Here is a 25660-nt window from a genome sequence, read left to right on the forward strand (position 1 = left end):
GGGGATGTGAGTTACAAGGGGTGACAGTTTGACCCTTTGTACCAGCTGTCATTGCAGACCATGTCTGTAGGGATGATGGTGAAAAGAGTTTTTTACAAAAGAATCTGGAGGGCATTAGGGGCGGCTTTAAAGATGATTTACTACCAACTCCTGCACTGAAGGAAAAATCCTTTGCTTCTAACATTGATGTGTGGAATTAGGAAGAGCTTGTGGGAAGTGACTGAATCTGAACAGTTTTATAATGTATTCAAATGATAATTTATGGTCACATTGGGCTGAGAGTTCGAGTTTGCATTAGAAAACCTTCAACATACGTTAGTTATATACAGCAGCTCCATCTTGTTTAAACATAACAGACAGACTCTGCTGAGTCACTCCCAACTGCTTTATGCAGAACATGCTTTGCTTGTGCCTATAGAGTGTTATTAAAGAGACTGCTGAGTACAGAGAGCTTTAACAAAGAGATCTCAAAGTAAACACTGACATTTGTTACTGCCTTTGTTCAGCACTGCTGAAAGTCCCTGGGAACTTGGGAAATTGAGCTGTCAAGATCTATGAAGATAAAATGAAACTTTGTCCTATGGGTTCAGTCCCTTAGGAAAGTTTTTCAGGTCATTTAACATTAGTATTGTGAGGAGGCCTTATTATTTTCCTAAAAATTATTCCTTCTTGTTGATAAATGTGGAGTGACAACTTGGCATCGCTATTAGCCTGTTTCTGTTTGGTTAAGGCAGTGCTTTAAAAACTGACAGCACATTTTGTAGTCAGCTTGCCTCGTCCATCAGTGGGACAGGATGACTGATCTGTGTCAGAAGTAACCACTGTATCAATTGACTTGTAAATTCTAGTTAAGCAGATTCACAGTGTGACTTGGCAAGAAGGCACAGGATGCTCTGGAAAGAACATTCATTTCTTGCTATTTTTGAGCATAAACATAGCTGCTGTTTAAAAAATATAAAGATCCAGAGGGGGAAATGAAATAAATAACAGTGAAGCCAACATTTGACCCTTTGAAATATTTGAACTGAGCCTTATTTGAGATTTTGATAGTTTAATTTGATAGAAGGAAAACCTTAGTGTTCATAGATGTCATCTTAACACTTTCTTTGGACTGCTGCTTTCACAAGGTTTTATAAAATGTGTATGTTGTATTGCCAAGCAATTTCAGAGCTATACCACTGAAACACAACAGGAACTCTTTCTCCTGCAAAAATTAGTTCTAAATAAAAAACCCCAAGCCACCTCCTAATTTTCATAGAGATTTTCAATTCCATGATTAAGGGCCTTGTTCTGTCCAATGTTTTGGTCCGTGTTACAGCTTTTGAACCCAGGAGAACAGGAAACAGCCGCTCCTGGTTTGCCAGTATTTCAGTAGTAATTTTTATGTTCTGTTGGGGACTCAGCTGAGCAGGTTTAATTCATTCCTCATTCCCACTCCCTGCTTCAACCAATGCAGGCACATCAGTGTGTAATGGAAGGTGAGGGCTGGTGTCTGATTTCACAGCTCAGCCTTCCCTCCAGTAAAACAGGGGAGATGTCGGCAGTGTCTTCACAGCCCATGGTGATTGAAGTGTGTAGCTATGCTGGTAAAAAATGTAACATAGAATTAGTATTAAACTCATGTTTACACCTTCAGGCAACTGTACTGTGAACACTGGATATAAGACAGTTTCAGTGCTTATCAGTACTTCTTGCTGAATATAAAGGGGTATTATGGCTTCTAGTATCAAATTCTGCAATCTGTATGCAGGATTCTTTTCTTTTAAGACAATAATCTCTTTTCCATTGCTTCCTATGATGAAATTACTGAGGAGTGAAAGAGTAAAGGCCAATGTGAAACATGCCAAAATCCAGCATTTCTCTTTGGAAAGCTGGACATGCAGCAAGAAAAGGCCAACCTCTAGCACAAAGATATGTTATTTACAGGCTGACTGTTGTTACTAAATTAGTGGAAACTTCATTGCATGTAAAGGAAATAATTTTTTTGGGGACATTATTTTTTTGGCTCTACACACATTTTAATCGATATATTTTCCTCATGGGTACAGTCAGTACTTCTGCCAAACTGTGAGCTCTAATATTGCTAGAGGGTTTTAACTAGATGTCATTTGATTTATAATGCACGGACTCTGACTTAAGAATTGGTAAGCCTCAGCTAACACAAGAGGTCCCAGGTAGAGTGACTTCCTATGTAAATTCAGCTTAGTAAGTAACCAGGGAGCCGGTTTTGTATTTGAAACACATCAAAACACCAGGAGTCAGTACTGGCTGCTTAAATGTACCTCCTGTTGGTGCAGTGACATTTGGACAAGCAGTACAAGATATAAAACACAGTTGATCTGGAACTGCAGCTGTGTTTGAATTTAACTATTTCCCATGGGTCCATGGAAGAGGAGATACCAGCAACAACTGGAAGCTGCAGTGCTGTCCTGTCCAACAGTGTGTTTCAACCCTAAATGTAAGAGCAGATTCTGCAGCTCGACCTGTGTGCTGTCATAATGTGTGCATGAACACTGATGTGAACATTGAGTTCATGCTTCTCTGCACAGATTGACTGGTGTAAATTGTGGATAGATGTTTCCTTCCGTGTTTCCATGGTCAGTGTGTTGGCAGTGATGCACTGGCATTATATGCAGTTTGGTTTATTAAAGCCAAGCCAATGTTGAAATTTACATCTCAGTATCATCTAATTTATAAATCCACCTATGATAAAATCAATGTTTATTTTTAAAAAACCCTAAAAAACTAGGCAGTCTTGTAATCTCAGGAATGTATGATGATGGGCACAAACGCTGTTTTTTGTCTTGTAGCAGTGGATCTTCCTAAATACAAAAGTTAACGGTACTCTTAAGTCAAGAGTAGTTTGTATCATAGGGAATACTGAGGAGTTGTCTCTGCTACAAGGACGTAAGTGTTGGGAGCCCCAGAAAAACCCTATGTAACTTACGTCATAGTGCACAAGGTGAAACCTCTTATGCAACTGGTAGCTGAAGTTTTTTCCATTGAGCAACAGGAATGAGGAATCTCCTGTAATACAATAGGCCAGTGAGCAGTATTGGGTTGGGGTGTCAGGTTGTAGTGCAAGTGTGACAAATCTACTGGAAAGCTGTGTAGTATCTTACAAGGACAAGAGTCTCTTATGGAAAGACTAGAGAACAAAAGCAAGAATATTATTATGTTACTGTGGGAGGCCTTGCTGTGTCTGTATTTTGACAACTGTGTTCAGTTTCATTCCTTCTGTTAAAAAAAAAACAACCCCCCACCCAAACAAAACCCAAAGCAACCCCCCCCCCCAAACCAACCAACCAAAACCAACCCAAAACAAAAACCAAAGAAAAACGAAAAAAAAACAAACAAAAAACAAACCCCAAAACAAAACACCAAAACCCTATAAACAAAGAACCTAAACCAGAATAACTGGAGAAAGACAAAAAGGGCAGCTGACAATAGATGTGTGGGAAACAATACAACTGGTTGTAGCAACCCAGCAAATAAACACTGAGTTCAATGGGCTCAGTTAGGATTCCTGTATTGTAAGTGAGAGAGCAAAATCTGTGAAGAGCTGCCATTGCTTTGCCACCCAGTAGAAGGACCTTCAGTGGAAGTAAGCTTATAAAGCAGAAGTGTCTTTTAGTAGAGCTTTCTCCTTCTCCTATGCCTTCTCTACCTTTTCCACATCATTTTCTTGGTACCCAGTTTTATGCGTATGAGAGATGTTGCTCATTGTACCATTGAATCCTAATTAAACTGAGCCGTAGGTAGTCATTGGACTGGGCACTTAAGCCTTGCTACATGCCTTCTTGAGGCAGGTAGGTGCCATGTCTTCTACACACCTGCATGAGCTCCTTCTTTCATAGGATAGTCATACAGGGAAAAAAGCAGCCTCTGGCAAATCATTAATTAAATTGTAATAAAACTGTGTGGGCAGCAGATGGGTTACAGGCAGCTAACACAACGGTATGGAGGGGAGAACTGAGTCTTGACACAGTTTACTTCTGGCAAAGGAGAGAAAGGAGATCCAGTGACCAAATTATAACTCCGAGTCAGAAACTATGGCTATTACAGCAGGGTACCATGGCTGGGTCCATCGATAAGGTGAAACTGGTAAAACCTCTCCCCATGCAGTTTTCAGTAAAGATGTAGAAAATTGCCAGGGTCCAAGAGGAACTATTTTAAATGTTTCTTCATTTTACACGTTTCTTCTGTCTTGTAGGCTTTCCTCAGAAATTGTTAATCCTCCTAAAAGCTTATTTTTAGGGGAATTCTGTCAGTGTTTTGAAAGTATTACAGATCTTCTTTCTCTGGAATTTGATGTATGTTTCAGAAGCAAATCCTCACCTGTCACATGTGATGCTGAGCTGGCTAACAGCCATCTGCTTTGACTGCACATCTTCATGCCTTGAAACTAAACCAGCCACGAATCTCTTTGATGGCCAGCTGTATTCAGGGAGCAGCAAGAGAGATGAAAGTTTAATCATGAATAAATGAAAGCATTTTGGTTTCTTATAGCAATAAATTTTAGCTTGTGGAGAAGTTTGATTTCAGTGGCTTATTTAGGACATGACTTAGTGTTTCATCTTCAAAGGGGTGAAGGTGTCTTCTTAAATGTTCACAGGACCACCTGCACAGGGGCTGGTGGTGAGCTGCCTACGGCTGCTGCACAGGCAAGGGGTGGTCTCTTTGGCCCACGCTGTTTCCATGTTTTCCCCTCTTCCTGAGGACTGCTGCTGCTTCCCCTGCATCTTCATGGAAAGGCCTATGCCTTAATTTCTCTGGGTTTTGGGGGTTGTTTCGATGCATTTGTATTTCTTGAAGGAAAGTACACCTACCCTCTCTCCTTTGCTTAGAGGTTTTTGTGGATATGAGCTAATCTATAGTAAGACAGTGATCATTACAAAGATTTTACTGCAGCCCAAGGAATGTAGATTACTTTCAGAAAGCCTAAATATAGGATTTTTTCCCTTATTTAAATGGACACATTCAGTTTGTAAAGGGCAGCCTGAGCTCTGTAACTGAAACCTGTTATCTACTCTCATGTGCCCTAATTTGTGCTAAGAACACCCTCAGGAACATGAGAAGTGAAGGTCTAGAGACAAGATGCTGGCTCTGATATTACTTCAAGGTTTGTCTCTCTGGCCAAAAGGAAGTCAAGCCACCATTCTGCATGTATATGCCCTTTCATTTCCATATTAATACAGGTACGTGCTTTGCCTATACCTGTGGTTTAAGGAATTATTTTCAACAGTGGCAGTAAATGCTGGAGACTCCTAACAAATAGAAAATGTCACTGCCAGTTAGAAATATCTGCATACATGTCATGGTGTTGCTCTCTGCCAAGGGCTGATGCCTCAGAAAGGAACACATTTGAATAAAAGAGACCATCAAAGTGGTTCTGAACAGTTTCACTGTTAAAAATCTGGAATCATACCGAAGTTAAGCAGAATGACAATGCTTCTGAACCAGGCTTGTGCCCGTGTAGGCCATCCTGTTTTCATTTTCCCCCTTGATCTTAAGTCAATGCAAGGATTCTCCATTTTTCTGGAGCTTTAATTTAGGCTCATCATGTTTTTGTTGATCTGAATTTGTTGTTCTCTGGAAGTTGAAAATTTGTTGATGTTGGCACATTTCAATGACTACTTGAACTGGCAGTTAAATAACTTAGAAAAGGTGGATGCTTCTAAGCAGGTCATTAGCAAGAGAAAGCTTTTATATGAAAATTCAAACTTGGCATGTATTTGTGGTCGTGAAATAGTGAAGAAATTCAACTTGTTACTATAGGCCATAGCTGTCACTACAACTGATTTCTCTGCACTAGCAAGGGTTTCACTTCCCTACAGCTGTCCTTGAGGAGAAATCTTTAGGAGGCAGCTATAGGTACAACACAGCATGGTACCAAGGGATGTTCTCATTCAGTTTCTAGTGCTGCTGTGTGTTCTTTCTCTATGTTGTATATCTTAAAGCACTACAGAGATATTGAAAATTCTTGCAAAACTCATTTGACTTCTGTTATTCCAGATTCTATGATGTTTGTGGAATCAGGCTTAACCCAATAGCAGAAAGGAGGGAGTTAGCTGTGGGGAAGTGGTACAAGGATTTTTGCCTGAAATTCTATTCTTTGTGCATCCAATTCTCTGCATGTTACAGTACTTGCTCAGAGCATCAGGGGTTTTATTGCTTTTCTATTGTAACTACATTTTTACTGCTGGTTCTCTTAAACTGACTTGTAGTATAGCATGTGAGCTCTATCTGCATAATTGCATAGCTTGTACACCTTCATAAACTTACTGTGCAAAGTATTATTTCTTGCAAGCTGCATAGATTTATTTTTCTTAAATATACAAATCTTAAATTGCCCTCAGGACTCATGCCATTTATTCTTAAATTGAATCTTATTTTTTGTAATCCAGTTCCAACTGATAGAGCATTCCTCATATTATACTGACAGAAATAAGCATAGAGCTATAAGTGCTATCTTGCCAGGCAGTTATATGAGCTTGTAATAGCTGCATGCAACTGAATCTTAATTTTGCTTTTATTTATTGGACAGCTATCGTAGGATTTGGAATCAATTCCTCACTTTGGTTTGCATTTATATATATTTCTTCAATTAAAAAAAAAAAAAAAGGAATCTCCTGTTATTTCAGGCCTCATCGACCTTCCTGAAAAACAACGTGAATAATAGTAGTATAATGAAAACTGAAATACGTAACTGTAGTTTTGTCAATCCTACAGGAAATCTGTGCTAAACCAGTAAGTACTCAGAGCAGGAGGTAGCTTGTAATTGTAGCTGTGCATTGAAACCACATTCAGAGAACAGTTATTACAGTTATAATGTATTAGCAAATAACAGCTGGTACATACATTTAAAATTTGTTCTAAATAAAGCAAACTTGGGGTTAAAATGCTCTTAGGAGGAACTGCCCAAGTTGTGGGCAACACAAAGCATACTGCTCTGATAGGAGAGGAAAGAAGGCTACATCTCAGCTGTCACAACACAAGGTGTAATATTAATATTTAGAATATGTATCTTTATCAGTCCTGATCCAGAAGTCATGGATGGAGAATCTATGGCACACTATTGCTATTAGCAAGAAGGAAAAATGAAAATGTTTGTGAAAGCTAGATGATGCTGTGTAGTATTCACCTGGGAGCTGGGGAGTGCTCAGCTGTGTTTCCTAAGGCCACTGAATGCAGAGGTATGTGCAGCTGTCCTTTAGCCTGGATGAGCTTCTGGTTTTCCACCAACAGTGAAATATTTCCTTTCTGAGTCAAGACTCTGTTACAGTCACAGCATTCCATACGCATGAAATTTTATCATGTTGGCTCAACACACACATTTTTAGTACTTCTGCCTAGGCGTATACAGGCAGAAACACTGAATATATATGCGCCTGTATGTAACATATCAGGGACTGGAAAAAGTACGTTGTGGACTTGTTAAGAAAAACACAACATGTAGCTACCAGTTAATTTTACAGTAACTATAGGAGATGCCAGTTTAATTCTAAATGAGTAAAGTTCAAAGATTCATTCCTAGTGACACAACAATGATGATTAGTTGATTGTTTTCTGAAGTCTCAGTCCTAGAAACGTGCATATAGCAACCCATCTTGAGTATTTTGGAGTAGGAGAATAAAAGGTAGTTGAAATGCAGTGCTATTAGTGTGTTAATGTGCCATTTACAAATCATGATGCTGGTTAGATACTAAATAAGATTTGTGCATAGCTCCATTCTAATTCATGCCATAGAATCACATTAAGAAGTAATCACATTCAAAAAGTATTTTCTACTAGTACTCAGTTTCTGTGATAAGGCTGGTCGACCACTCTGGAGAAATAGCTCTGAAAACAAACACTGATTGAAAATCACGTAGTATAAGAAATCTTTCTGTGCTGGGGATGCGGTGGTAGAAAATAAATCAGGATACGTTCCTGTGTCTGATCTTTTGTCTTTAAGTTAAAGAAAATTTTGGAGAGTTAACAAATTTACTATTTCCCTGTGGTCTGCTTAGGTTGGTGCAAAGCAGGGGTCATTTGAGACATCATGTGAGGCTGACCCAGCTGGGTTTTTCTGAGCTTCCAGAAAAGCCAGAAACTTTTTTTTCTTATCTGAATTCAGCTGAAATGTTTTACTTTGAGGTCTACCAATCAGTATTGCCTGTACCCAAGGGCAGTACTGATTTTCCAAGATATGTGGGGATGTTTACTGGCTATTACAGTGCCAGGATGAACTCCTCGAAATGTGAGACCTTGGTGATGATTATCATTACTGTGTAGATCTGTTCCTGATTGTCTTTTAACACTCATAGATAAATGTGGCTGAGAGCCTTGTAGGTTACTGAAAGCTTCTGCCTCAGTAAACCTGATGTAATTCTACTCAGGAGATAAACAAGTGATGTCAGACATCCTCATCTTGGTGCTTTTCTTTGTGATTACATTTTGAAAGTATATATTTAACTCTTGACTTGTTTTGTCTTTTTCTTCAACTTGATTTCACAGCAAATCCTGCAGTAACTTACCCACTTCACTGATTGCTTGAGGATTGGGAGATGTTTAATGATTCAGTTGGGCAGATGTAGTTAGGAATATTCTAGGTTTCTTCTTGCATTGGTTACGTTTTTCACCTTCAGGAAGCATCTTCCCATCTTTCTTCCAGGGCTTCATTGTTCAGCATTTTGAAGCTTCTGCTTGGCATGTTGAAAAGAAAATTTCCCATTGGAATAAAGTTCCTCTCATTTTTTACACTACTCATTGCTGTGCATCTGATGTTACTGTTTGTATTAGTTTCCTTTAACGTCAACATATACTACTGTAAAAAAAGTCATTCTTTCCTTATGTTTCTAATCTTTTGTGCTCCTGAACAGCCATTCCAGACTTTCATTTATTCTTTCTACTGTGGAATCTCATACTATTACACCTGTTCAAGTGTAAAATGGATATTTGTATAATTTTACATGCTATAACATTAATATGCTTCTCAGTTCTAGTAAATCTTGTATTTGTTTCTTGACTCATTGAGTCAGTAAGTATATTGGCAGCTCCTGAATCGCAACCATTATCTTTGATGGCTTGTGATAGTAAGATTTCATGGAGCAGCTTACAATAAATATGATTCAGAATCATGGTTTTCAACAATGAAAAATCTTCTTTTATCTAATAAATAAGAATTTTCCAATATCCAATAAATTACATTGTTCTGAGCTTTTATAGTTTCAAATTTATTTCTAATTAACCTGTGGTTTGATTCACTGATTCCAATCTTTTGGAAACAAGAAATATTCCTTACTGTTTAAAGATAATTTTCAGTAGTATAATATCATAGGGGAATTGTTATACTCTGTATGCCAATATTAGAGTTGATTAAATGATGTTTTAATTATTTTAAGTGAAATTTGTTTTTCCAGGTATCTTTAATATGTATTCAGCTTTATATTTAAGATTATATATATAAAATTGAACCACATTCCATTGCTAGTTATGGATTGTGAAGTAGGGGAGGTATTGTCAGACATTTAACTTAGTCCCTGCTCTAAATAACACAGCTCACTCCTCTCTGTGTACAATCTGAATGTATTTCTGTGTAGAATAGCAAGTGAACCCCCTGCCACATTCACCTATGCAAGAACATGTAGAAAGGCCTCGGCCAACACTTAACTTTTGCCAGCTAGCAGCTAAAGGGGCAATTCTGCTGTGGTAGCACTCTGCATAGGAATGTCACTCTTGTGTGCCTAGCAAAAACCTTTGGGAGATGTCTTATTCTAGAGAAGAATTTCAATTATGTCTCTGTTAGGGAAGCCAAAATCTGTTCATGGTTTAAAGGGCTCTTGCTGTGAAACCATCTTCTTCTATAAACTGATTTCAATTTGCTGTCTGCTCAGCCTTGCGCAGCCTTATGTTTTCAGTCCTTTTCAAAAGCCTTCAAGACATTGCTTTATTTTCATTAGAGGAGTCTTAGAAGACTACTCAATATCTGAATATTTGCTTCATTCAGGAGCTTTTGCTGCTTGAGTATGGATTGTATGGGCTTGCCTTATGCTAGGGGGAACCCAAGGGAAGAAATAAAAAGGCTGTAACAAAAAACCTCTTATTAGATGTGGCAGCTTCGCATGCTCCTCAGCTTCCAACCTAATGGGTGCCACAAAGACTTAGGAGTGTCTGGGCTGCTTGCAAAAGAATTGTCTCTCTGAACTTCAGTTTGGTCCCAGATAACTATCCTTCTTCACTACCTGGCAGCTCAGAAGTACTCCATCGGGTACTTTGTATTTAGAGCGCACTGGCACTGCTGTGAATTGTACATGGGAAAGGAAAAACAGTTGTATTAACCTTGTGGGAAAGAGCTACCACAACAGGGAGAAACACATTCACCAGTCCTCCCAGTCCTGTGGGGTTTTTGTAGTTTTTCTGTCTGGTCCAGACTGGTAACAGAGTTCTAAGTGAACTTTCCAGGAAACAGTGCCTGAATGTACAGGGTATATGGAGTCATCAAATGCAGTCTTCTGCTACCATGAAAACCTAATATTAAGTATTCCCAAAAGAACAGTACCATTTTTGACCGAAAGTATTTCTTCACTTAGAAGTCTTCATTACCAGCAAGAGAGAAATTTTCAAGTTGCTTTTCTTTCCTGAATTCTTGGTTTACGGGGAAAGCCCCCACCATCTCCCTATTCCCTTTCTGTTCCTTGTCTTTCCATTCCACTTTTCTCCTTATGTTACTGTTTTTATTTTCCCTTTACTAAAGTTCTTGCTCTGAGGCCCACCCGTTGTGGATTTGAATACTTTCTGCACAGAGCTGAGAATCTCTTGATATTCCCAATCCTTAGGAGGTACAAGCTTCTTGCAGACTCAGGTCACTTACACACATGAGTTCCTCAGCTTTAGTTTTCTGTTCCAAAGCCTCATGCTTATGCTGAAAATGTCTGGTGACAAGGGACCTGTTTTGAATCTTTTAAGCCTCAGATAGTTCACTGAAAATCGGCTGTACTGTACCGTACGCTGCCTTGATTGATGTGAACCATCACATATTGATGCCTTTATAGACAGCAACTTAGTGTTTCAGGGGAGTCTGCATGTTACAAAAAGGGCAGCAGGTGTTACTTAGACTAAATTGACCTTGAAATTGATTTTTTTATTTTATGACTTACTGAGGGGAGATTAATATTTTTTTTTTCCTGCAGCCTGAAACAATTTACATGGTAATAGAAGGCATAGTCAGTCAAAGAAATTGCTGGAAGTAGTAGTGTTCCAAGAAAGAAAATATGGATCTTTCTTGCATTGATTCTTTCTATCCCCAGGGAGTATCTAAGACTTTTAACACTGGGGAACGAGTGCCAAAATTTATTTTTCCCATTTAAGGCAGAAGAATGGATAGCAGTGCCTGTGAGCTGACATTTACCTGCAACTTTCAGTTTGAGGGGTGGGGAAAAGGGTGTGCCCCATGGAAAATTCAGGGAGCGTTTCAAATGTATTTCATGATTTCTGTAAGGACAGACAGAAGAGGAAATTAGTAGAAACTTCTAGAAATCCTGATGTAAAGACAGCACAGCTGTTTTTTATACCAGAGCAGACCTTGATAACGGCCTGTAAACGGTTGTTGTAATTCCATCTTTTGAGAAGCAAGAGAAATCATCTCAAAATACAAATGTTCATGGAAGTAAGAAAACTAAAGGAAATTACATAGATGAGGCAACATGAAGTATAGTTCTATACTATACCTATTCCTATCATGTTCTGATAGGAGCATGAAGTATAGTTCTGTAGGAGGGAGGAAGTTTATTGTGCTGCCACAAGTGCTGCAGTGACACAGTTTCATTTTCTGTAGGTTCCAAGACAAGTGCATAGTTAATTGGTTTGTCAGTCGCGCTTTGCATGAGCTAAACATACGAGATTGTTATGACATATTACCTGAAAATGAGTGTGAATGCAACACCACAAAAGATTTGGTTTGGTTTAAGTGCAAAAATAACTTATAGGAAAAATGTCTTATGTGAAAATCATTACGATCGTCCTTGGGCTGGGAGTAGAGAATTAATCCTTTTTGTCTATCAGAAAGCTGCACCTGAATGGTATTATTGCAGCTGATGTGAATGGATGACTATTTCCATCTTTGTGACCCAAGAGCAGGAGATTGGTGTCTGACAGATGCCTGTCCAGGCCAAGCTGCTCATGCTACTGGGGCAGACATTCAGGCTCTTGCTCACAGGCTTAGATTCATTTGGAATTTTACTGATGGAGTTCCTGCCCCTCTGAAAATCACCTTTGCCTGAGAAGTTTGGCTGATATTGCTTTAGCTTTCTGGCTCAATATACCCTGGATTATGACAGGTGATAAGTGTATTGTTAACATGGAGCACATCACAAGCTTTCTAAGTAGGTGTCCCCCATGCAGTAGTGGTCCAAATCTGTTTATTAATCTCTTAATGGTTCAGAGCTGTGCAGTACTTGGAAACAAGCTGGGGCAGGGAGGGAGTGGAAATAAAGTGTATTTGCAAAATACCTGTTTAAAATGGCCTGTGTATTTGGAACTTGGGGCATTGCCTTCTGGAAAAGAGTTGTGCAGAATCAAATCTGCCATTTCTTTGTGTGACTGCCAGCCTGCCTCTCCTAGCAAGTTTACCAAGAGCAACACCCCTGCAAAATGGTTAGCTTGTGGGGTTTGAATCTGTACAGTGCCCTTTAAAAGCACTGTGAAACTACGATCTAAGGTCAGCTGTGCAACCTACTGCATGATAGCTCTGTAACAAGAAAGAGCATGTGAATTAGAAAACAGAGTGGAAGGTAATGGGCATTGAATATAAATAGCTGAACAGACATTCTACTGTATCTCTGTGTACATACCCTGTTTGAATAAGGTGCATAATAAAGCAGTAGTAAAATGGGTATAGAGTGGCACAACCATGAGTGGCAGGTAAGATGAAGGAAAAGAAGCGAGCAGGGGAGTGAAATGAGGAAATGTGAGGAAAACCTGAAAAGGTAGGAAATGCGCAGTTTATCAGTGATGCAGCAGGCAGTACGGATGTGGAAGTGCTATTAAATTATGCAGAGGCTAGAAAACAGAACAGATAATTTGGGTGGTAGTTTTGTTTGATGTCAATCTCAGAAAGCTTGTACCTTCTTACAGCAGCCAGAAGTGACCGCTTTCCTTTGTGGGAAACAGATGCAATTGAACTGTAGGAATTTGTCTGCGTGCTGATTTTGATGGTAGCTTGGCATCTATAGATGTCATGTAAAGTCTGGGTTTGGCACTGCCCATGAAGAAGTTGATATATACAATAGCTAAGTTGAACAGAGAGCAACTGATAATCCTATTTATAACATTCAGGACCTAGTACACTAAGTGGACACTACTTGTGTAAGAAGATTCTTTTGTGACTTGACTTGGAATACATGGAGGAAAAGTTAGAAAGGAGAGTATTTTTACTACTAGAGCTGTTAACTTTTGTAGCCCATAAATTCTTTGTATGCCTCAGTGGCAAATATAGCCTATTTCAAGCTGCTGTGTTTCTATAACAGCTGTCTCTTGAGACACTATACAAACATTAAGGTTCTTTTTAGGTGGGAAAGTGGTACAGACCTCCATGTATTAATGGATAAACTGGGATGCAGAAGAGTGAAATGCAGAAAGGTCATGCAGTGAAGTACCAGTGTATTACTAGTAACTCCCTGAAATATGTTCTGTCTACTGGATCATAGCACATCTCCTATAAATAAAGGATCTGTAAGCTTAGTATTTGGAGGCATACTTGAAAATAATAATTATAAAAAGTTCATAGCAGTTATTCCACTGTCCTTGTCAGACATGCCTCAATTTCAGTTTATCAGACTTTAATTCCCAGGCATTAGGAGGAACTGCAGCTTCACTTCAACATGCAAATCTGGTCTTATTGGCAGGAAAGACAAGGCAACAGGAGCCTGGCCCTGGGAGTCCTTTTCAACATAGAAATGTGAATGTAATGGCTGCATTCATTAGGGAAGACACACAAGTTGAACATGCCAACTACTTCCTAACACAGCCTTTCAAAAAAATGCTCTAATTACTGACTTGAGTCTTGCACTTGTATTCATTGTGTCTGTAGTTTGATACTGTGGCACTTCATCGCCTATTAAAAACCTCTCTAAGCCTTTATTTTTGTATTGTATTAACAGCAGTGTAGTCAGCTTATCTTATTCTCACACTATCTGTACTACAGTAATAGTCTTTCCCCTGTCCCTGCACTCTGATCTCCTCAGCTGTAACTGCAAGCCTTCAGAAGATGTGCCTGAGCTACAAGCTATTCTGTGTCCACATTTGTGGAATGCCAGTTGAGGGTGTAGGAGACACTTCACAAGGGGTAGAAAACTAGGAATTTTACATGGCCCACGCTGTAGTGGTTTGCAACATTACATGGCTGTAGCCAAGTGAGCAGATAAACCAGGGCTCTTCTAATGGAATAGTGTCATTTTTTGTAAGATACCAAGAGAATTTTAGGCAGCTGGGAAATTGTCCTCCAAACTTCCATGGCGAGGCCGTGCAGGCCTAGTTCAGGAAGCGCACTGGACTTCTTGACTGAACTTCTGAAAGGTGGTAGTGCTATCATCATCCTGTCCTTCCCACACTCACTCATCTAAAAGAAAAGGGAAAAGAACACTGGTCTTCTTGGGGATCATTATAGTAAGCCCCAAAAGGTGTTTAACTTAGTAAAGAGGGTACAGTGCAAAAGATGAATGGCAGTGGAAGTCTCTGTAATCAAATGTCTTACTAATGGCTTCTTTGATCCTAATTATACTTGTGCTCCATGTTGATCTTTATTCCTTTTATATAAAGTGCAAACTATTCTGTTTAATCTGTTGGGTTTTATTCCACCCCTCTGTCCTTTTTTTATTTTCCTCAGGACTATAAATCTGATGTTATGACTCTGGCTTCCAGTGCCAAGAACAATCCTCAAGGTCCAGTAAGTAGAAGCATTTTGCTGAATAGATTCTGTAGCTGAGCTTAGATTTGCTTTTAAATAGTTTTCACTTGTGGCACCTTGCTGCTTTTGAACTGACCGTGCTTGAATTTGCTTAAATGCTCTTTAATACTTGAACATACAGTACAGCAAAGATCTGTCTTACCAAACTGATTGCAGTCATTGCAGTGTAAGTTCATTAATAGCCCAGTGAATCTAGTGTGTGCTACTCACTGTATCGTGTCAACATAGACTAGGCTTCAGGTTGTCTCACTGCTATGCAGAGGAGGAGAATGCCCAAGTGAACTGTAGGGCAGGGTGCAACTGCTGCAAGCCTTGCTGCAGTTTCATGGTGTAATGATATCCCCAGCTGAGGGTAAACAAAAAAAGCCCGTGTGAGTTAGGACAAGTTCAGTGTTACAGTGTGCACAAGAGTGATGCCACCATTTGCTTGAAAACTGAGCAGGAAGAGGAACCAGTGAACTACTGAACACTGGTTTAAAGGATAGAAATAATCTAACCTGTCTCTGTAATGCACCTAGCCTTCTTGATTTTCTATGTAACATTATCACTTGGCAGGAAAGAACTGTACCATGAAATAAGTTTATACTAAGATGCTATAGGCCTGATTTACAAAGGTGCGGATGATATTCAACTCTATCACAAAGAATTAATCATTCATTGCAGTCAAGTCCCTTGAATCTATTTTTGTCTCTTAAACCCTAATATCCTACACAGGACCTTTTCAAGTGCCTTTTGTTGGATAATGCCAGTAATTGGCACTGAGTCACTCTGTGCACATTTGGGGTTTGTGGGGTTTTTTTCTCTGATTATCTAAATTGCGTTATCTCAGACTTGGGGTTGTAGGAATGTGGATTTATGCTGGAATACAGAAATAAGCAATATGTCAAGTGCTTGGCAAACATTTTTTTCCTGTTTGCAGGCATGATTAATGCTATTTTAAACATGAACCTTAAACATTAAAAGTTCTTTGAAAGAAGGAGGTTGTTGGACTTCTTCCACATAAACACTGTGTTTCACTTGGAAGTCACTGCTTGTTGAAACTGCTTAGTCCCATTACTGTAAATATGAAAATATCTTGAAAGATCAAAATACATACAAAAGATTATCTGACTGGGATGGTGATTTGACAGAATCCTTTTTCACTCCACGTACTAAGTTTTTGAAGAATACTTCCTATGTACTAAGAGTAAGTATTATTTTTTGTAATGCTTAATATGTACTTTTTGTAATCCTTAGTATGTACTAAGAATACTTGACTTTCAGTGATTCTTTCTGCACTGACACTGATACCTCCTCCGTGTTTAGACCAGCTGGCTACTGAGAAGTGGTGTATTCCTGTAGGTTTGTCAAAAGTTAACTTGTAAAATAATGTTGTCAGAGGTGAAGGTTTAGTTTTAGGAACTTGGTTTTGTGCTTCATGTATTTACATTGAAATTGGGCTTGTATCAGTTAAAAATGAATGTTTTGAAGAATTATATGTTTTTTTGGCTCAATGTATTTTCTAAACCAGAAAATGGTCTGTTACAAGTGCAGAACATGTTCTTACAAACATCTGTCATCTTATACTGAAAAGCTTTCTCTTCCCATAAAAAGAGGAGGGTGGGATGGGGGCTTCAGAGAATTTGTTGGCCAAACTTAATCTGGAAGATCTGATCTATTTACTTACTTATTTACTTTATGAACTCTGGTTGCAGTTGCCTGTAAGAAAGTGTCCTTGAACTTCAAAGTGCGACCTTAAAAACAAGTTTTCGGTTGTGCTGCTTGAGCCTCAGTAACTCAGGTGTTTAATTATTGCTTTTCTTGCTTATTTGAGGGTCAAGAGGAGGGGTTTTAAAGGCAAGTTTACCAGTGTATTTCAGTCTACTGAAGAGGGTTGTGATGGAAACAGAAAAGAGTTTTGTGGTTTTCATGATATTTCTGATGCCACACAACCATGGCATAAAAGTAATGAGTTAAGAGTTGAGATATTTCTCTTGAAATTACACTGTCTCTGTTGTTGCTTGGAAAATTGTTTGTTGTGATGGATGAGAGGAATACATGGATTTTTCAAATGTGTTGCCAGATCATTGCTTATAGAACAATCTGGTAATAAAAGGAGAGTTGACAGATGAGAATTCAAATGGATCCGAGAATGAATTATTGAATAATGCCCCAGTTTCAGAGCCTGAAAGGCTTATTTCCAGGTATTTTTTTTAATAATTGCTGGCTGCTATTCCTCCACTTAGTGACAGATCCGGTGTGAAAGTCTAATGCAGCTGAAACTCAAATTGAATTTACTTCTGTTACACGATTGAGACTTTATTGAAATGGCTGGAGTTACAGTGATATAAAACTACAGTGGTAACTTAGTGGTGAACCAGATCTGTCAACTTCGGTGTTTCTTGATAGGTATAGCTGCTTAATAGATTGTTTGTTAAATAATTCAAGATGTTTTCATTAGGCTGAGTGATTGTGCATTTTAAAACCTTTCTTTTGTTCTTAAACCTCATCAGGCAATCCGTTATACCTGTGGAGATAAGAAAGACTGACTGAAGAAATTATTATTGGGAAGCTTCAGGAAGCTTCTCAATTGCTAACTGCCAGAATCTTGAGGCCTGGATTTGGGTTAGGATTCTGCCAGTTTGGTCCATTTTTCTTATGACTTCCTCTAAGTGTTGTACTCTTTCTGCAGTTTCATACTCTTCTTGTAGGCTACCTTAAAATTGCATTAGTGCTTATTTGAGGTTTGACATTTTCCCTAGTCTCCATTTCTCAAACTCTTCCCTATATACACTGATATTTGATAACAAACATCGTGTACTGTTTTTAATCAAGAGATATTGAGAAAAGGTACTGAGAGTAAAATGGGAGTCTTCAGGGTAATTCAGCAAGGACAAGAATGATTTTTTTTTTTTTTTTTTTTTTCCCCTGGGAAATAAAATTGCTGCAAGATTTGTCTTTGGTCTAGAATAGACATATGTTAACTACTTGAAGGTAACTTATCTCGCTGCTTCAGGAGAGAGATCTGTTAGATGGTGTCGTGGTTTAAGCCCAGGCTGTAAATCAGAACCACAGTCCACTTCCCCCCCCACCTTTCTTCCCTCCACTTCTGGAGGGACGGGGAGGAGAATCAAAAGAATGCAACTCCCACGGGTTGAGATAAGAACAGTTTAATAACTAAGGTATAACACAAATCACTACTGCTACCACTAATAGTAATAGTGATAAAGGAAATAACAAGGAAGAGAATACAACCGCTCACCAATCGGTACCTCGCCCCCACCCTGCAGTGATCCAGCCCTTCCGGGAACTCTCAGTTCTACATCCTGGGCATGATGTGCTGTGGTATGGAATACCTCTTTGGCTAGTTTGGGTCAGGTGTCCTGTCCCTGCTTCCTCCCGGCTTCTCCTCCTCCCTGGCAGAGCATGAGACTCACAAAGTCCTTGGTCAGTCTAAACATCAGTGTTATCAACTTTGTTCCCAGGCCGCAAGTCAAAAACACAGTGCTGCAACAGCTACTAAGAAGGAGAAAAACTGACTGCTACTGCTGAACCCAGGACAAATGGAGATAATGGCTTGCAAAAAAAGGGTCTGTCTTTAAACTACAGATTTCTATTGAATGGAATGTATCTTAGGACAAGCATTCTAAAAAAAAAAAATAAATTAAAGAACAAATGAATAAATCTGTCAGCACCAAGGAAAAGAATAGCATTGAAACTAAAATCCCAACGCTTCCCTATGCATCATCACGAGCATTTGGATAGCATGTTGAGCAGGAGGGGAGAGTCTTCTGCGCATGGGAGGAGGGCAAGCATGCTGTGCAGGTGTTGTAAGTGATATTGTAGAACAGTTCTCACTTGTGAGAATAAAAATCTGGTGGAACATCTTTATAGGGTTTTTGTTTGTTTGTTTTAGTTCTCAACCTAAGCCATAAAACTGCTGTGAAATACAGGAGAATTCCTTGCAGCTGTCTCATGTGAATCTGAGTTTATGGGTTTCAATGTGTTGAATAAAATTCAGAATGAGATCAAAATTTTACCTGAGATGCCTAACAGGGGAAGATTTTGTCAGGTTTTACATCACAACATCTGACTACTTTGGAGGATTGAGGCACATGAGATCTGTTGCTTTGTTAATTCACAGCAGACAGGAAGTTAGAAGCAGTTGTAGAACCTTAACTTTTATTTGTTATGTCTTTATATGTTTACAGTGTTGTTGCTCATTATTATTGCATGTGGCTGTGGGGTTTATTTAATCACATCATATGAGCTTTCCTAGTGGCTAGAGGTTGCAGTCTACATTAACTGGAAATAGTCTCTTTCTAAATACTCTGGCATCATTTAGACGATAAGGCAGTGTTACTAGTGTAGGCTGTATAGAGAAAACCCTCAAATTGTAGATGTTATTTAATGATAAATGAAATGAGGATAAACCAGTTATTTTTACGTTCAAACTCCTGTAATATGTTGATACCCTTTTCCTCTTCCATCAGGTTATGACTCGCCTGTTGAATTAGGTGCATAGGTTGCTGAATGTTTGTTATCAGAGCTCTGCCTTGCCTAGAGTGGTAATGGTGTGGATGTCTACAAAGTTGGAGCTGTTTATTATTCTTAGAAAAGCAGATCACTAGGATAAGTTGACAGAGGTTGATATTTTGATTTCTTTGTTTAAAATAAAGTTCAGTATTGTCTTGCTTGGTTGGCAGTAGAGCAGCGATGCCTTGTCCTCTTAGCAGCCTTACTTCCTTTCACTGTCAGAAATTCTTCTGTTCTTTAGCCAAGGAAGTAAAAGTCAGTCTCAAAATAAGAATAACCAATTTCCAGTTGCTGAAAATTTCCAATTGCAAATGCCAACCAGCAGGTGAATCTAGAGAGCTGCTGAAATGCAGGTAAAGTGTGAGTGTCTATACTAGATCTTTATGTTACTTGTGAAGGATAAGCCAAACTGATGTTTGAAGGTGCCCAAACAAATTTGGCTGCACACCTCTTCTACTTGGAATATTAGGGAATGTACCCTGTGGGTTAAATGAACTGAAACAGGGTTCTCCTTTTAAAAGGAACAGCAGAATATGCAAAGGAGAAAACCAAATGCCTTTGCTTTTGTTAGTACTATTCATTTTTTGGCAATTCTAACAGACTTGTAGGAAGGAGCTTGTGAGCATACTTCTTGCAATCTAAGAATAAGCAAACAGATTAAGAAACAGCAGGAAAAAGCTGTGTCTGCATGAAAGTTGTACAAAAGCTGTATGGAAGTTGATGTTTTTCACTGTTAGCAGTTCTAAATTGTGGGGTGGAGTGTGCTCCCATAGATGGAATGCAAGAGACTGTAATAAATAGGGTATAAATATACATTTCATACAGCAGTTTTGTAGATCTCTGCTTTATATAACTGGAATGAAACTAAAGGGAACGTGATAATTTTGCCTAGCTTTTCCTTTGAATCTTTTCCTTGGTTTTCAGTTAGGAGCTGCAAAAATGTGCTACTGGAAAACAAAAGAATAAAATGATTGATTTGAACAAGCAAGATTTTAACTTTTGTACAGCTGCCCATCAACCAAATTCCATTTAGCACTGTTATGACATTAACATACTGTTCTTTTTGATGGTTTTATTGTTTTCTTGGAGGCAAAAAAATTAATGAATCTTTAATATTAAAAGTATTTATACTAGGGTTAATATTTTCTTTGGTTTTCATTTGCATTCTGTTAATTTTAACAATGTTTGTAAAGTACCAAACCCCAGAATTAAAAAATTCAAAGCCCACCAGCAAGCATGCTTCTGAAAGGCAGCAATAAAAACTTTTGAGAATTCTGATGGGTAAGCAATATAAATAAATCATTAAAAAACCCAACCAACAAACCAGCCGCAAACAGCCTACCCCCCAATGTCTTCTTTTAACTCCCCTTAATAGTTTTGCTATCACTTTTATATATGCATTGTTATGGGTATAGGAGCCAATGTGTGGATATTGATTTTCTGCCATTTTTGAGGAGACTTCCAGTAGGACAGTATGCATCGCACAGTGGTAAAACCAGGATTTTATGCGTTACAGTAAACTGAAACCTCATCAGGACACTTTGTGTTCAATGTTTTCTGTCACAGGGGAACGACAGTGGTGATGAACTCCGAGATGTAAAGTATGATGACAAGATGCCATCTAGTGACAATTTGTAGGAAATTGTAGTTCGCAATCTACAGAAATGTTTTCTCATCTTTTTGAGGATTCAAAGATTGTACTTCAGAGCTGAAATTCAGCCCTCATCATACTACTCAGGATGAGTTTTTCTGGAAAAATGATTTGCACTGAATTCATCTTCTGCTATATTAAATGTGGGGCAATGGTACTCTATTTTTTTGCTTCCTATACTTGACTCTGGTTCTGTTTTGAAAAGGCCACTGCTGCCTCTCAAATCATCTAGTCTGTCTGGTAAGCATAAAATGTGTTTCTTGGTGAATTCGATGGAATAGTATTTCAGCAGTTTTACTCTTTCCTGGAAGAGAATACATATAATAATGGTAGAAAAGAAGCTATTCTGAATGTAGACCATTTTAATATTTTTTCTTTAATAAAGTAGATTAATTTAAACTTGTATTTGCATATTTTCTCTTCCTTATTGGAAGAAAAATTATTAGGTTTTTTTTTTAATCCAGTTGCTCCTTATAAATATTAGGTATAGAAAATGTGGCTTATTGTTAGGACAGGTATTTTTTTTTTTTTTTGCTGGGAAAGCACCATTTTGACAGAGATTGAATAGGTACCTATTATTTAAGTTGTACACTATGTTGAAGAAGACATTTCTTTTGTTGGTAGTAGACATCTGTTTTCCCCGAAGGGAGCCAAATCTGGCTTGGAGGATGCTGTCTTACTGCATCCTGGAGAAATCATGGGGTTTCATTTTGTTCCAGAAATCTTCATAGTGGGTTACCTGATAGCATGCACCAAACGCTGTCCTCTAGGCTGTATTAGCATGAGTGCACGAGGACAATGTCCACATCTTTACCAATGTCAAATGTCAGCAAGTTTTTATAGGATATAATTTTGACATCTAAGAGTTCAAGTCAACTAAGTTCAGAACATGTCAGGCACCTCTCTGTGAAACTGTTCATAATTGCCATCTTATTTGCCCAATAGGAAACAGAATGTTCTTACACTACATTTCTCAAAATGAGTGACCTTTTACAATAAGTGAGAGTATTGAAGAAGGGATTTCATAAATGTACTCATATCACGGAGTACTTAAAGATATTCTTAACCTGAAGCATATGAACAGTCCATTTGAGAAAGATCAAAGCATTTCATAATGGCCATTTTAGCAGTAATCTGTCAGACCCAGAATAAGGATTTGTGGTGTACCTGTTTGAATAGACATATATAATATGGTTTTGCATGTAAATGAGTTTGACAAGTACAAATATGTGCAAAATTTAAACCAATTTAATTTGCAATTAGCATATTTGGATATTCTGGCAGTCTGAGCATATTTGGATATTCTGGCAGTCTGAATGTATTTAGGTTAAAAACCAAATGGCTGAAAATAGACTGTTAATTTTATTATTGGTAAGGGAAGATGCTTTTTGATTTCTTTTAAAACTATTGATCCTCTCTTACTTTGACTGTTCATGTAGTTCCACGGGAGCTATGAAGGTAGGGTGTATAGTGAGAGATAGGATTAGCTTCTGAGGAAATAGCTAAACATCCACTTAATGCAGAATAGTTTTAAAAAGAAGGCAGAAAGAAATAAGCTCCTCAAAGCAATCTTGTTAGTAGTATTGACATTCTTAAGAAAGGAAGGGTTATGAGAGTAGTTGAAGGAGTTGTGAATTCTGCATGTTGCTCATCAGGGTTTTCCAATTTACATCCTAAGAAAACTACCAGTAATTTCCTGCCTAAGTAAGACAAAGTCTTGTTAAGAGGATGACATACTTGGTGAGACTATTGTGCATGATGTTTTATTCTAGTATGGCCAGTAACAGGTTTTGTGAACCTATAAGAGCAAGCAGATGTGTGATAATCTTTAATATGTTCCTAAATGTCTTCAACTTATGATTAGATGTAATGGCGTGTTAAGGAGGTCTCTGGTTTTGCCTTTAATAACCTGTAATAAACATTTTTCCTAATATTTTCTCTGAGTACATTTTGAACCTGAACATCATCTTGGCTTAATTCTGTTTTTTTATCATTCAGTTGAATGGGGCTTCTGCCTGCTTGGGGAATATAGACGTTTTCTAAGTTGCTGCTGTTTTATTTCAAATTTATATGTAGCATTGGAAGAAACCTGCTGATTCTTATTTGTCTACATTTGTATACAAAAAGTCATGGTAGAATAATTCTGAATTATAGTATGTGGCTAAGTATGTGTTTTATGCCACATGATTTTTGATTATTTAAAAGCCCCTGAAACAGCTCACATGAATAAGTTTGCCAGTTTAATATTTATAGTGAGTTATAGCTGTTACTAATGCCAAATATTGTCAGAATAAACTGTGGGTATGATTAAACATTTCGATAATGGTGTGATCAAGGCGTAAAGCATCTGAAATATGATAAACGAATGTGGAAAAAGTCCAAGTAAAGAGAAAAGTAAAACTGTGAGGCCTGAAATGGATTGTGCCAGAGTGTGGGTGTTTGTTATTCAGTCTCCATTAATAAAACACTTCACAAGTGTAGCAACAAAATGTGAGTCACTGGAACAAATGCAAGGATCTAGAGCTTAAAAGAGACTGGAATCTGATCCATAAACACTAACAGCAGCAATTAATGTTCTTTTACAATATCTACAGGAAAGCTTAAAATACCAGTTTTGAAACAGTTTTTGCTAAATGGAATCATAGATCTAATATTGCTGGAAAATTCATTGCCTACTATTAGGCAATAGATCTAAAACCAAAATAAGTAGTTTAAAAAACAATTAATGAAACAAATATGATTAACAAAGGATTTTCAAAAAAGACGTTGTACACCAGAGAAATGAGACAGAAAACCAGAAGCAGAACTACCCTCTTAGAGGAGTAATGTGTCCTGATAGGAGAAGCTGTCATTGAATCCTGCCTGCAAAGTTTTAGTTCTGAACCAGTGAGAATGAAAGATTTGAGATAAAAAACGTCAGCGGAGAAGAGAAATAAGTGGTGGTGGGGAAATGACAGCCTATTGCCTCACAAATCCAGATCATCTGTTACCTCCATTGACATAAATATCCACGATGTTTAAAATCTAAAATTCGTAATTCCTGTTTGCTCGTTAAATGAATTATTTCCTGCAGAATGATGGGATGAATAATAAATATTGAGTTAAGCTTCTCTTAGCATCTTATACTGTGACTAATTTTCCCCCTCAGCTTATTGGGTAAGTGCAGGTGTAAAAGTTAATTAAGGTTAGCTAAAGTCAAATTATCTTTTTAAGCTTGCAAAACAAGTTTTTGCTCTTTTAGTCAAGTTATACTGTTTTCCTATATTTTTAAATACAGAAAGTAGAATCAGTATTTTTAAATTAAAAATAGTCTTTTTATTTAACAATAAAATTTTAATATTTACCCTAACTGGGGGGAAGAGTCACTGCCTTGACAAGGCATTCTTGAATGTTACTACAAAAAAAGCAAACATTTTCATTTTTTAAAATAAATATTTCCAGTTTTCTGGCTAATCAGGTTCTGTTAAATCAGACCTCATGCAAAATACACTGTTTGGGCCACTGGATTTTCAGGCAGGAGGTCAGGTGACCTTTTTGCCATCTGTATCCTTTGTTTTTATTCTACTGAACTTTTATATGTATGAAATAAAATTACGGGCAGAAAAGAACTCACCAGGTGACAGTATGGTGAGATTGTTTCTCTTAACAGCTCTTAAGTGCATCTGGTTTTGCCTTTTGTCCTGTAGAGCAGCTCACAAAGAGCATCCTGATCCACCTAGAAACGGTTTTCATCACTGACTGTTAGCAGAACTGCAACGGGACTGGGGGGATTGCAGCCTGGCAATATATTTTACCTTTGGGAGATTGCTCTGTGAATCTTCACCCAGGGACAAGTGACACAACCATTTGTAGTGGGGTAACATAGCACTTAAATCACACAATATCCGTAGGCATGGGAAATTTCTAATGGTGCCTCTCTAAGTTCTTTTCAAGGGAACTGCCTTGTATGCTCTCTGCAGAGCTATGAGACTTCATTTGTTACAGTCCAAGGTCAACGGCAAAAGCTCAGTCCAGCAGTATTGATAATACCTTACTGGAGAGGGTGAAAATGCACTCTATGTCTGCCTTAAGGCTCTCATAATCATTGGGAGTACATATTTAAATATATTATAAAGAGCAGAAACCACATTTTTGTTCACCTATCTGTGTGTGTGTGATTTCAATAACACCGACAGCAGATGCTAATTCATATGAAGTATTCATGTAAGATGTGTTTGTAGCCTTCAGGTGTTATGTCCCTAATGCTTTAAAAACATTGAGATTACACTGTGTGCTTACTATTAATGCTAATTTTAGGAGTCTCTATCTTTTCTCCTGAGTCCTAAATATGTCTTTGTGAATTCCTTTGGCCCTGAACTGACATATCTCTTTTTCTCAATTAAGAGCACATTTATTCAGTTGAAAGAACTAGGACAGAACCACTGTCACATACGTATCTCCAATATTCTGTGATTAAAAACTTAAGTAGAAGTCAGGCATTTTTGTATATCCTCTATGCTAAGATGTAGCCAGTAGCCTTTTAATGCCCTACACAAATAAGACAGCTT

General features: G+C 38.1%; 1 protein-coding gene across 2 annotated transcripts in view; it reads left to right on the forward strand.

Moving 5' to 3' along the window:
• RBFOX1 (RNA binding fox-1 homolog 1) overlaps positions 1–25660 on the forward strand; it is a gene marked incomplete at both ends in the record, with an annotated part of 1305905 nt that overhangs the window by 126419 nt on the left and 1153826 nt on the right. For both annotated transcript variants that reach the window (XM_080617596.1, XM_080617593.1), the window contains one exon: positions 14867–14926. In XM_080617596.1, the coding sequence (XP_080473722.1) occupies positions 14867–14926 (60 nt within the window). The remainder of the gene's footprint in view (positions 1–14866; positions 14927–25660) is intronic.

The sequence above is a fragment of the Psittacula echo genome, assembly GCF_963264785.1.
Source record: "Psittacula echo genome assembly, chromosome: 5".
In the NCBI taxonomy this organism is placed as follows: Eukaryota; Metazoa; Chordata; class Aves; order Psittaciformes; family Psittacidae; genus Psittacula; species Psittacula echo.